Source organism: Hyaena hyaena, unplaced genomic scaffold (assembly GCF_003009895.1).
Source record: "Hyaena hyaena isolate Hyena2069 unplaced genomic scaffold, ASM300989v1 scaffold_748, whole genome shotgun sequence".
NCBI classification, from domain to species: domain Eukaryota; kingdom Metazoa; phylum Chordata; class Mammalia; order Carnivora; family Hyaenidae; genus Hyaena; species Hyaena hyaena.
In genome coordinates, this window is record NW_024081382.1 from 896,736 (window position 1) to 909,178 (window position 12,443).

Genomic DNA, 12,443 nt, shown 5'->3' on the forward strand with positions numbered 1-12,443 from the left:
TCTATCTACCTACCTATCTATTCTATTTTTGTTGTATGTGTTTTCCTAAATAGTTTATTGAATTTAACCATCCCATTTAAACATTTAAGATACTTCTGATTCTCCTGCATTATAAATAGTGCTGCACAAAATCTTCTTTTACCAAGAGATAAATATACCTGTGCAAGAATTTCTCTAGAGTTTCCTTAGAACATAGGTTATGGGATAGTTGGACATATGTATTTGTTAGGTATTGCCATATCATTCTCCAAAATGATTGCTCCAATTTGCAATTCACCAGTACTTTAACTGTGTTCTTAAACATTCTCTATATTTTACTGATTTTTTTTTTATATTTATACATAAGCTCTATGCCCATCATGGGGCTTTGAACTCAACCACGCCAAGAACAAGAGTCACATGCTTTATCTACCAACTGAGTCAACCAGGCACCCTAAATCTGTATTGTTTTAGTCTGCGTTATTGACTTTTGTATTTCTCTTTTTGTGACTTGCTTAATGCTTTGTCCATTTTTCTTTTTCGGGCTGATTATGGGAGATCTATATAAATTATTTGCTAATACTCTGTTACTTTTATGTGTTCACCTTGTGTGTGATTTATCTTTTCACAGTATAAATAAAAGTTTTAGAGTTTTTAAAATTAATTTTTAATTTTTTTTTGAGAGAGTAGTAGGGGAGGGGCAGTGGGAGAGAGAGAGAATCTTAAGCAGGCTCCACGCTCATTGCAGAGCCTGACATGGGGCTTAGTCCCACGACCCTGGAATCATGACCTGAGCCTAAATCAAGAGTTAGACACTCAACCAACTGAGCCACCCAGGCACCCCTGTAAGTTTTAGATGTGATATGGTGAAATTCGAAGGAGAATGTCTTAATGATGCCAGGTAGGAAAGTATTTGCAGGTGAAGATGCACAAAAGGATAGCCCATAAAGGGAAAGATTATCAGTGTGAATCGAGTTGACTTTTCTTAGAACTGTGAGTTCCCATGCAAATTTTAGATTTGTCTACTTTTAGTGTATTGGTTCAGTTCTATGAAAAATTCTGTTGGAATTTTATTTGAAATTGCATTCAATTTATAGATGAAGAATTGTCATCTTTCAGGTATTGAGTGTGTGTCAGAGAACATGGTATTTTTCTCTTTATTCTTGGCTCTTAGTCTTTCATAAACAGTTTGAAATCTTAATATTTTCCTTTATCAGATTATTGGCTTTGCGTTGTTCTATCTTTATCAGTGAATCATCCCCTTCCCCCGTTTTCTCCCTCCCCCTGTGGCCTTGACCTTTCCCCTTCTTGCTGCCCCATCTTCTCCCACCTCACTGCTGGAATCAGCAAGCTTGAGGACAGGCAGGGAGAAGTGGCGTTGTTACAGCACCTTTCACTGTGCTGCTGAAGGAGAAAGTTGGAGCTTTACATTCAGTTACTCAGGAAACATTTATTCCATATATTGTGCTGGGCTGGCCTCAGACTTCTCTCTTTTTCATTGACTGTTTTCATTCAAGTTACATGGTTTTATCATCTAGTGAAGACAGTACACACTAGTTTCATCATTTTGCCTCTTTTTCCACTCAGTTGGGCATTAATGGAGGAACGGCTTGGAAGCAGATATTGAATCTCTTTCGTTCTTTTTTTTTTTTAAAGTTGGCTCTGTGCCCACCGAGGAGCCCAATGCAGGGCTTGAACTCATGACCCCGGTATCAAGACCTGAGCTGAGAACAAGAATTAGACCCTTAATTGACTGAGCGACCCAGGCGTCCCTGGATCTCTTTTGTTCTTAATGAAGTTTGCATGTAGCCAGTTTGATGTATACATGGCTATGATATTTATCAAAAATCATAGATAGGAAGTGTCTTCTCACATGAAGGCAAGAGATAAGAAATCTGAAATTTCAGTTAGCTCTATATTTCCTTCTTCAGTAGTCAGGCAACTTAGTTTTATACATATATATGTATATATATTTTTTTGGTTATCAAATGATCCTTTATTGAAAAATTTTCCTTTGTACTTCGTACTAGTGGGGCATTCCACTGCACCACTGTTGAGGCATCTCTGATGTCATGAGGGTGGCTCCCCCACAGACTGGGCAGTCCCCAGGATCTCTTGAATGGTTCCAGAGAGTTCTCTGGCTAAAGAACGGTGCTGCCAGGCAATGTTCACCATCTTGTCAAAAGTGGTACTTTACTGCGCTTAATGTTTTTCTGCATCTTTCTGTTTCTTGGTGATTCCTTACGGGCTTCAATAATCAGGAAGGAGGCAGAAGGTACCATTTCGATCTGGGCCTGTGTGTTCTGAACTGTCAGTTTCACTGTCATCCTCAGAGCTTTCTGATCACAGGTTGCCTTGGAGATGTCATCAACAGCCTTTCTTGGAGACAGACTCGGGGAAATCTTGGGGATCAGGGCAGATGTGGCACCGACTTCCCCACTGGTGTACCTCAGGTATACAACTTAGATCTTATTGGGATTGAATTTAGGTGGTGTGGTGGAGGCTGCTGGTGTTCGGATGAACCCGGATTCTGGATGACAGAAGACAGTTGGACCTTCGCCTCCTCCAAGCCGAGAGCCAAAAGCTGTATATGTTTTCCATCTGAAAATTAGATATGTCCCCTCCATGACCTGGTACTATAGATTAGATAATAATATTCAATCCCTTGAGAAAAAGAATTCTGTTAATATGAATACATGTGTTGTATACAGAGCACAGGAAAATTATTTTGTCAGATCTGCTTTGTCCTGGGCTTTTGGGGATTTGTTGAATTCTTAGTGTTTTTATCTTTATTATAATTATAGGTTGCTTATTTTTAAAGATACATTTTATGAAAAACATGTTTTCTGTTTGAAAAAACACAGATTACATTCAGAAATATCAGTATTCAGAATTACCTGTTTTGTTTCTATTTATTAGAGGACCTTTTTTTTTTTTTTTTTAAAGTAATCTCCACTCCCAATGTGGGGCTCGAATTCACAACCCTGGGATCAAGAATCGAATACTCTTCTCACTTAGCTAGCCAGTCATTCCCAGAGTTTTGTTTTGTTTTTTTCTTTTTAAACACAATAACCTTTGAAAATAATTTCATCGTGGAATGTTTGAAGCATGTTCCTAGAGACAATAATATATTGACTTTTTTCTACCTTGTCATTCAGTTTCAACAATCGACTCATGGCCACTCTGGCCCTTCCTTCACCCACCTATTCTGGATTTTTTTAAAAGTAAATCCTTTGATCTGCCAACGCTAAAGAGCCTTATAAAGTGTTGTTTTTGTTGACCTTGTATTTTCTGTGCAGAAACTAAAGTTTTTTAAGTTTTGCTCTTTCTATGAACATGGTCTAGAAAAAGGTAAGGACTAATTTATGTGATGAAATACATCCCCTTTTTTGACAACATGGGAGCCTGGTGACAATATGTGTGTTTTGCTTTAAAGGGAGCTTGATAATTAATTTTCTGTCATTAGGGACAGGGGTAGATGATGTTGGGGGAGCTTTATATGGACAGGATGAATGAAACTGTGGTTTCTTTCTTCTGTTACTATTTCACCTTATTGTCATTGGGAACAATGAATGATTCACTGGTAGTTGTAGTGCTTCCTTTAGTATATCAGAACTTTTAAACTTTTCTCCTTTCTCGACAGATGATTATAATGCCTGATAATAGTTCCTGGCCGGATTTAGTGAATGTTGTAACTTTAAAAATCATGACTGCTGGTGCTGACTCCAATTAAAAATACTGTATTGCATTATTTGAAAGTTGCTAAGAAAGTAGATCTTAAAAGCTCTCATCACAAGAAAAGAAATGTATAACTGTGTATGGGATAGATATTAACTAATTGTGGGGATCATTTCAAAGTATATACAAATTTTGAATCCTTATGTGGTACACCTGAACTAATGTTACATATCATTTATATGCCAATAGAAACCTCATGATGGTTTGGTTTTCTTTTTTTTTTTTTTAATGTTTTATTTATTTCTAGGAGAGAGAGAGACAGCGTGAGCAGGGGAGGGTCAGAGAGAGAGGGAGTCACAGACTGAAACAGGCTCCAGGCTCTGAGCTGGCAGTCAGCACAGAGCCCGACGTGGGGCCTGAACCCACGAACCGCGAGATCATGACCTAAGCAAAAGTCGGACGCTTAACCGACTAAGCCACCCAGGCGCCCCATGGTTTTCATTATTAATTAGTTTAGTCTGTGTAGTGTCAGTCTTTTAACTTCTAGTATGTGTTAGACTGTTTGCCCCGTTGGCAACTTGCCTCTGACTGCTCAGGAAGTAGAACAACTGGAGTAAAGAGATCATAATGTGCATCTATGTGCAATGTGTGTTGTCTTGTTTCAGTGTCGCTATTACTGTAGAGTTCAGTCCTATGGCCAGCACTTGGGTGGTCATTCCTAAAGTCTGAAGGTGTGCCCTCACCGCGCATAGTGTGCTGCTATGATTGGCATATGTATCCCAGGCGTGGGGACGCACTGGATATTAAGTTTATTGGTGTTGATCCAGCCCATTTCTTCAGTGTTCAGGGGTCCACCTTGAAGTATTCTTACTCTTTCTTTAAGATTCCCATCTGGATTTCAGGTGTTACCTCTGTATAAGTGAAGGTGGAATTCGAGGTGAAAAACCATCTGGTTTCCTTTTGGTTGATTCTTCTAAAATATCTTACTTCTGGGTTTAGTGAATAGGAGTTTTCCATCAGTTTTCTTTGTGAAGGTGACTGTTTCTGCTCTCCTTGTTTTGATGTCTTCTTATTCACATTGCAACTTAACAGTTCTTTTTTTTCCTGTTTTCTAGACTTTTACTGGTTGGTGGATGCGAAACTGCTGAAGTGGGCATATCCAAAGCGGCTAGCAATGGCCTGTCCGCCTGGAGAGTTCTTTCAGGATCGCCTTATTATAAGCAGGTTACTAATGGTGGAGACAGGGTCACTGCAGTAAGTATTAGTTACGGCCCCTCACTTTGCTAATAGAGCTTAGGCAGCAGAGGAGGAAGTAATTTGTCTTGGATGAGGAAAGTGGCTTCCTGTGAACTGCTGGTACTTCTTCCAAACATCAAATTTATCTAAAGTGTTTTGTGTTTAACTTGGTCTCATTTTTAGTAACGGTATTGGCAGATGTTAGAAAAACACCAGTAGTCCTGTCCCTTGCATTTGCTTATTTAAACGTTAACATTTAATCAGCAAGTTTTCTGTGCCGCAGCTGTTCTGAATGCTGTTGTATGTATTAGCTCACTTAATTCTCACCCACTTTTTGAGGTGGGTATTGCTGCTAGCCTGTCTGTTGATGGTGAAGGTAACGTGCAGTTAAGTAACTAACTGCCAGCTAGCGAGTGGCAGAATACAGCAGAAGTCTCCTTGTTCAAGATCTTCACCACCACGGTCACTTCCTCATATTTTCGTGTGTGCTCATCTGAGTGATAAACCTGGCCATCCATCCATTCATTTGTTGAATAGCAGAGCGCCTGGTACTCTGGAATAGTCCGTGTAGGCCAGGTTCTGCTGCAATAGTAAAAACGGTCACATAAACAGATGACAACTCCTGGCATTTCTTTTTTTTTTTTTTTTTTTTTTTATATTTTTATTTATTTCTAGGAGAGAGAGAGACAGCGTGAGCAGGGAAGGGTCAGAGAGAGAGGGAGTCACAGACTGAAAAAGGCTCCAGGCTCTGAGCTGGCAGTCAGCACAGAGCCAGACACGGGGCTCAAACCCAAGAACCGCGAGATCATGACCTAAGCGAAAGTCGGACGCTCAACCGACTAAGCCACCCAGGCGCCCCAACTCCTGGCATTTCTATGGGTCACCGAATGCCAGTTCATCCCTCATTTGTGGCAGAGCTGCTGGTGGTACCATGGCTCCCCTGGACACTTCGTTCCAAGTGACGATTGAAGAATACACGGAGGCTGGTGGCCTCTTGCGGCTCCACTGTCTCAGCTTGTAGACGAGGGAGGAGAGGGCTAAAAGGTGGAATTTTTTAAGAAATATATATTTTTTAAATTTTTATTTATTTTTAGGAGAGAGAGAGAGAGACAGCGTGAGCAGGGGAGGGTCAGAGAGAGAGGGAGTCACAGACCGAAACAGGCTCCAGGCTCTGAGCTGGCAGTCAGCACAGAGCCCGATGCAGGGCTCGAACCAACGAACCGCGAGATCATGAGCTAAGCGAAAGTCGGACGCTTAACCGACTAAGCCACCCAGGCGCCCCTAAAAGGTGGAACTTTTTAAACCAGAGCAGATGTTACTTCTGCTCACGCATGCATTCTGACAAATCATATGGCCCTTCCTACCTGTAAGAGGCCGGGGAAATTGTTTTTCTGTGTGTCCAGAAAGCCAGGAAAAATGAGATATTAATGAATAACTTGTCTTCCATATTGGCCACCCTGTAATGTTATATATCTTCGTTATTTATGTAAACTGCGGGAAATCAAGCACATGATCAGAATCATGTGCCGCATTCTTAGCACAGTGCCTTCTTTCCAGTGCACACTCAGCTATGTTTTCAAGTAATGGAAGAAATCACAAAATTAAAGCACAGTATAAGGGAATGTGTCATGTTGTTTTCTCCTATAGTGAATGTATTTGTCCTACTAATTCTGTGTTAAAATACACCAGTTTTAAAATAGTCCCCTAAAACCATGAATGGTTAAACGTCTGATGTTAAAAAAGAATCTTAAGCAATTATTGTAAGTTCCTGTTCATTTTTTTCTTTAGCTTTTAGCATATTCTGAAGTATGTGATTGTGAACTGAGCTCAACAAAGTACGTGTGTTTTTTTTTTTTGTTTTCTGTTTTGTTTTTGTTTTTTTGTTTTTTGGTTTTTTTTTTTTGGTGAGAAAGGGTGAGTAAGGGAGAGGAGAGAGAGAGAGAATCCCATGAGGGGCAGAGAGATGGAGAGAGAGAGAGAGAGAATTCCACAAGGGGCAGAGAGAGAGGGAGAAAGAGAATCCCACAGCAGGGCTTGAACTCATGAACTGTGAGACCATGACCTGAGCTGATGTCGGATGTTTAACCAACTGAGCCACCCAGGCGCCTCTGGTTTTTTGTTGTTGTTGTTGTTATTTGTTTGTTTTGTTTTCTAAACTTAGTTCAACTTAGTGATTTATATGACACTAGACCTTATAACTGTTTGTGTTTCTGGATGAGTTTACAATTGAGGACTGTGCTTTGTGCTTTTCCGTCCATGCGTTACCCTCTGCCTGTTCTAGTTCCCGCCTCCTCTCCTGCACGACCCAGACGAGTCCAGACTGAGGGTTAGTAGCCACACTCGACAGATAAGGAGCCTAAGATTCCCATGACCAAAAACAGGGAACACAGGCGGAGCGGATCTTCTAGACTCCATTGAGCACCTTCTCCCAGCCCCCGTATGAAATTAGATACCTCTCAGTGGCACTGTCAGATTTATCTGTGCTCATTCTCCCATAGTTCAAAAGAGGTAAGAGTTGCTTATACCTTTTCAGCGTCTTATTTCATTTCTGCAGGAAGTTATTCCTGTGTCTCTCTTGATATGATTCACACCCAGCCTGTAGTTTTCTGTGTGAGATACTCAGGGCAGCTCTTAGAAAGTTTGAACAGTGTTGGCTCTTGAATCTAAGTGTGATGTCTGCAGCTTATTTTTTAAATGGTTTAGTCAAAACCATAGTTTAAAAGATACGTATACGCACACAGATAAAGCAAATGTGACAGCATTAATAACTGGTGAACCCAAGCAAAAGGCATACTGGTGTTTCATTTGTACCATCACTATGAAATTTGTCAAAATTGAGGATTGAGGGGAGAAAAAGAAAAACATAGGTTAGGTTTGGAGGATACAAGGAGAGATGAAGTGGGCGAACTGGAGGTCCATTCCAGTGCAGTAGAATGGAGCGTATTTGTGACAGAGTGGTCTGGGAGACGAAGAGTCACGGAGTGCGGTCGCTACCATGAAACCTCTTTTCACCTTGGCCTTGAAGTCTCTTGTGCTTTTCTTTTCCTCCTCACTGAAGTATTGGAATCTGCTTTGCTATGGTCCTTCCCTCTCCAGCCTGAAGCTTCGGTATTGCAGTCTCTTAAAAGAAAATTGCCTGAGCACGGACAGAATAAGTGGGGAAAAACATTAAATTGCAAATTGAATGCTCGGCTGTATGATTAATTTCTTTGAACGCTGCAAGAGTATTTTAATTACTTTAGTGGCTCTTAAATATGTCTTGCAGCTAAACGTCCCGTCCTTCTACGCCGCCTACCCTTACCTCAGAGTAATTTGAGTTTTGGGATTAGCTCCTTGTGTCAGGTGGCAGATACTGTCCTCATCAAACTTGTTTGTTTAAGCTTGTTATTGTGTTCAGGTGGATATTGACTAAAAAACGCTGCTGACACATAGATTCTAGTCTCTCACAAGGCTGCTAGGTTGTAAAAGAGACTATGCAAGATTCAATGTGTACATTGACCAAAGTTTCAAATTAATGTGAGGTAGTTTTATTTATTCATTTGTTCAACACTGAATCGCTGCCGGGTGTTAGGAATAGACAGGTTGCAGCCCTCAAGGGGTTTGCCATATGGCAGGGTCTAGCTGTGTCCACAAATAGGGGCAGCAGGTCTGAATTTAGTGACTGGGAGCAAGGAAAGAGCCCAGACTCAGGAGGCAGAGCTCGTCTGGGATTGGGAGCCTGGCTCATCACTTTACGCCTCTGTAGTCAGGCTTTTGCTGCAATCAGACAAAAAATATATGCGAAGCATTTGATAAACCATACAGTGATCCATAGTGTTAATTATTATTATGTTTGTATTTTTAAGATCAGAGTTTTAGAAAGTGTATCAAAAGGAACAAAACTAATTTTTATGCTATTGCCACGGCTGCTTTTTTGGTAAAGGCTGTTGTGGAAAGAACACAGGCTGTTCGGAATCCTATTTCCCTGAGAGATCCTATTTCCCTCAGATTATAGAAGTAATCAGAGGAATATTCCCACAAGACGCTGCCACCTGCCTGCCTGTGTACCATTTCTGTCGTTATCACAGACAAACTGCGCTTGTACCAGCTCGGCCAGCCCATCTGTTTGTCCACCAGATCTCACACTGGCTCACGGAAGGATATTTTCCTTATGCCATGAATTTTGCTGTCTATCAGACTTACCAGTATACAACATGCTTTTGTTTTTCTATCGTAAAAACTATTTTTTCTTTGCCTTTGGGGGATTTAGATCCCACTAAATCCTGCTACCAACCCATTTATTTCCCTTTCTTTATCATGTTTAAGAGTCGTCTATACTTGCTTGCGTTTCCTCTCTCTTTTCTGTCTTGAATTCGAATTCTGTTGCATGGGGATTTACTTCCGTCATTTCACTCAAAGGATCTTATTGATGTTATCAGTGCCCTCCAGCATTTTATTGGTATTCTTTAATTTCTGCTAATTGCTTCTACAAAAATCAGTCTATTTTCATTTTTTCTTTTCTGTTCTCTTCCTTTTTTAAGTTGTGTTATTGCTACTTTGACAGGACACATAATATTTGCACATTAGTTTCTACCTTCATCTTCACCTTTCTTTAATAGCTTTGCTAGGATATTTGTTGGAGTTGATTTTTCTGGGTTAATTTTCTCAGAAATGCTCCCCCGCCCCCCATTGGCTCTTTCAATGTATAGATTCAGATCTTTTTCTGTTTCTGGAAATAATTCTTGGATTATAATTTTGACAATGGTTTTATTTTTTATTTATTTATTTTTTTAATGTTTTTTTTATTTCTAGGAGAGAGAGAGAGACAGCATGAGCAAGGGAGGGTCAGAGAGAGGGGGAGTCAGACTGAAACAGGCTCCAGGCTCTGAGCTGGCAGTCAGCACAGAGCCCGACGCGGGGCTTGAACCCACGAACCACGAGATCATGACCTAAGTGAAAGTCGGACGCTTAACCGACTAGGCCACCCAGGTGCCCCGACAATGGTTTTAGATTGATCCCTTTGCTGCCTTCCCTTGTGTGTCCTTCCTGGGCCCTGCAGTATTTTTACCATCTGCTTTTGCTCAGCACCAGACCTTGCAGTAGGCACCCCTGGGGACCTGAGGGTTGGCAGCAGCAGTGGAGATGATACCCTGGGGTTTTGGTGATTTTTGTCTTCTTACGTAAGTTATTTTGAAGTTTGTGTTATCTTCTGTCTTCAAGTTAAACTGAGGGCATAATTTTTTTTTTTTAATGTTTTATTTATTTCTGAGACAGAGAGAGAGAGACAGCATGAGCAGGGGGAGGGTCAGAGACAGAGGGAGACACAGAATCAGAAGCAGGCTCCAGGGTCTGAGCTGGCTGTCAGCACAGAGCCCGACGTGGGACTCGAACCCACGAACCATGAGATCATGACCTGATGCTTAGCCGACACTCAGTGCTCATCCCCAAAGTGCCCTCCTTCATATACAGATTTATTCTCTGCCCCCCCCCCCCCCCCCCCCACTTTTTTTTTCTTCAAGTAAGCTCTACACCCAGCATGGGACTTCAGTTCATGACCACGTCCTACTGACTGAGCCAGTCAGGCACCTCATAATTTTCCCTTGTTCTGTTTTGTTGGAGGACACAATGGGAGACATGGAGCTAGGCTATCCACTAATGGCCTATACTTGGAAGTCTGATAGGACAGTTTTTAACCTCAACAAAACAGTACTCCTCTTTGCCTTTTTCTCCCAAGATAAAATTCGTAAAACATAAAATCCACCATTAACCATTTTAAAGTGTAGAATTCAGTTGCATTTAGGACATGCACCATGTTTGCAGTGATCACGACTGTCTAGTTCCAAGACATTCTCCTCACCCGAAAAGGAAACCTCATTCTCATTCAGTTGTCCCTCTCTGTTCCTCCCTCCAGCTTCTGGCAACCTCTGGTCTGCTCTCCGTTTCTTTGGACTGACTGACTCTGTTTGATATAAATGGAATCATATAAAACCTGGCCTTTTGTTTCTGGCTTCTTTCATTAGAATAATGTTTTCAAGATTCATCCAAATTGTAGCATCTATCAGCGCTTCGTTCCTTTGTATGACTGAACAAACAGTGTTCTGTCCTGGGATATGTTACATTCTGTTCATTCTTTAGTTAATGGTCATTAGAGTTGTTTCTACTTCTTGGCTATTGTGAATACCATTGTTATGAACATTTGTGTAGAAGTATTTGATGGGATATCTGTTTTCAATTCTTTCGGGTATGTACTTAGGATGGAACGGCTGGGTCACTTGGTAATTTTATGTTAACCTCTTTGAGGAACCATCACACTTCTCCACAGCAGCTGTACTATTTTACATTCCCCCCCCACCCCCCAACCAGTGTTCTAAATTCTCAACATCTTCTTTAAAAACAATACTTGTTTTAAATTTCTTAAATTATACCTTTCTCTCCCTCTTGCTTTTGTAAGTGCATGTCTTAGGTCTGAAGAGAGTCTTGTGTCATATTATTTCAAATACTGGTTTCTGTTTTGTTTTCATTTTGTAGATGAGGAAATGTATGAAAGATCAAATGACTTGGCCTCTGCCATGTACTAGGTTCTAATTTACCACATTGCCTCTGTTACCATTTTATTGCATGGGAGCATTGTTTTACTTTTTCTCCCTGTATTTCTAAATGTTGATTTTTTTTTTCTGGTATTTTTGAGGCACCTGGGTGGCTCAGTCGGTTAAGCGACTGACTTCAGCTCAGGTCACGATCTTGCAATCTGTGAGTTCAAGCCCTAGGTTAGGCTCTGTGCTTACAGCTCGGAGCCTGGAGCCTGCTTCTATGTCTCCCTCTCTCTCTGCCCCTCCCCTGTTCACACTGTCTCTCTCTCTCTCTTTCAAAATTAAATAAACATTAAAAAAATGTTTTTCTGGTATTTTTGAAGTGTAGGATCAATTCCTTAATGAATGAAATTTCTGTTGGAAATTTTGACTTTTCCATAATGATGTTAGGAAAAAATGATAACTTAGGGAAACCTCGTTTGAGAATAGCTTGACTGGCTTCTAATTTGCATAGAGTGCGGTAGACTTGTTTTGTGTGTATTTGAAAAGCATTTGATTACAGATATATGTTCCAATATTGACCACTTGGAATTTTTGTTTCAAATAAAAATGGAGTCTCACCAAGGTCTGTGACACCTATTGATGATTTTCTGAACTATTTCTTAAAACACTAGATTTCCTATGGTTTTCATTTCATGGTAAAAGGCTTTTTACAAGTGAGAAGGCATTCCATTAATTTTTCTTTGTTCGGTGTTCATTTATTTTGTAGGTACCAAAGACCCTGGGATTGTTAAGGATGTTAAGTGTCAAGCTTTATAGTCGCCCGGGACAAGAGCAGGTAACTCACAAGCTTAACCTTGTGCTTCTCAAATATACAACAGAGTACCTGTAAAGCACAATTGAATGAACCTTCAGTGTTCTGGATCTTCATCTGGATGTGCTGTTAATTGTACACTATGTGGGCAGATATAGAAGTAAAAATTCTCGGAGCCATTCACTTAAGTTTTGCGTGTATTACTCTATATCACTCTTCTCTCAATA

At 40.6% G+C, this 12,443-nt stretch overlaps 1 protein-coding gene across 1 annotated transcript in view; it reads left to right on the top strand.

Moving 5' to 3' along the window:
• The window catches only part of NBAS (NBAS subunit of NRZ tethering complex), a 93,983-nt gene that overhangs the window by 42,953 nt on the left and 38,587 nt on the right, over positions 1-12,443 (top strand). Inside the window, exons 10-11 of the mRNA XM_039218316.1 lie at positions 4,773-4,911; positions 12,172-12,240. Of these exons, the coding sequence (XP_039074247.1) occupies positions 4,773-4,911; positions 12,172-12,240 (208 nt within the window). The remainder of the gene's footprint in view (positions 1-4,772; positions 4,912-12,171; positions 12,241-12,443) is intronic.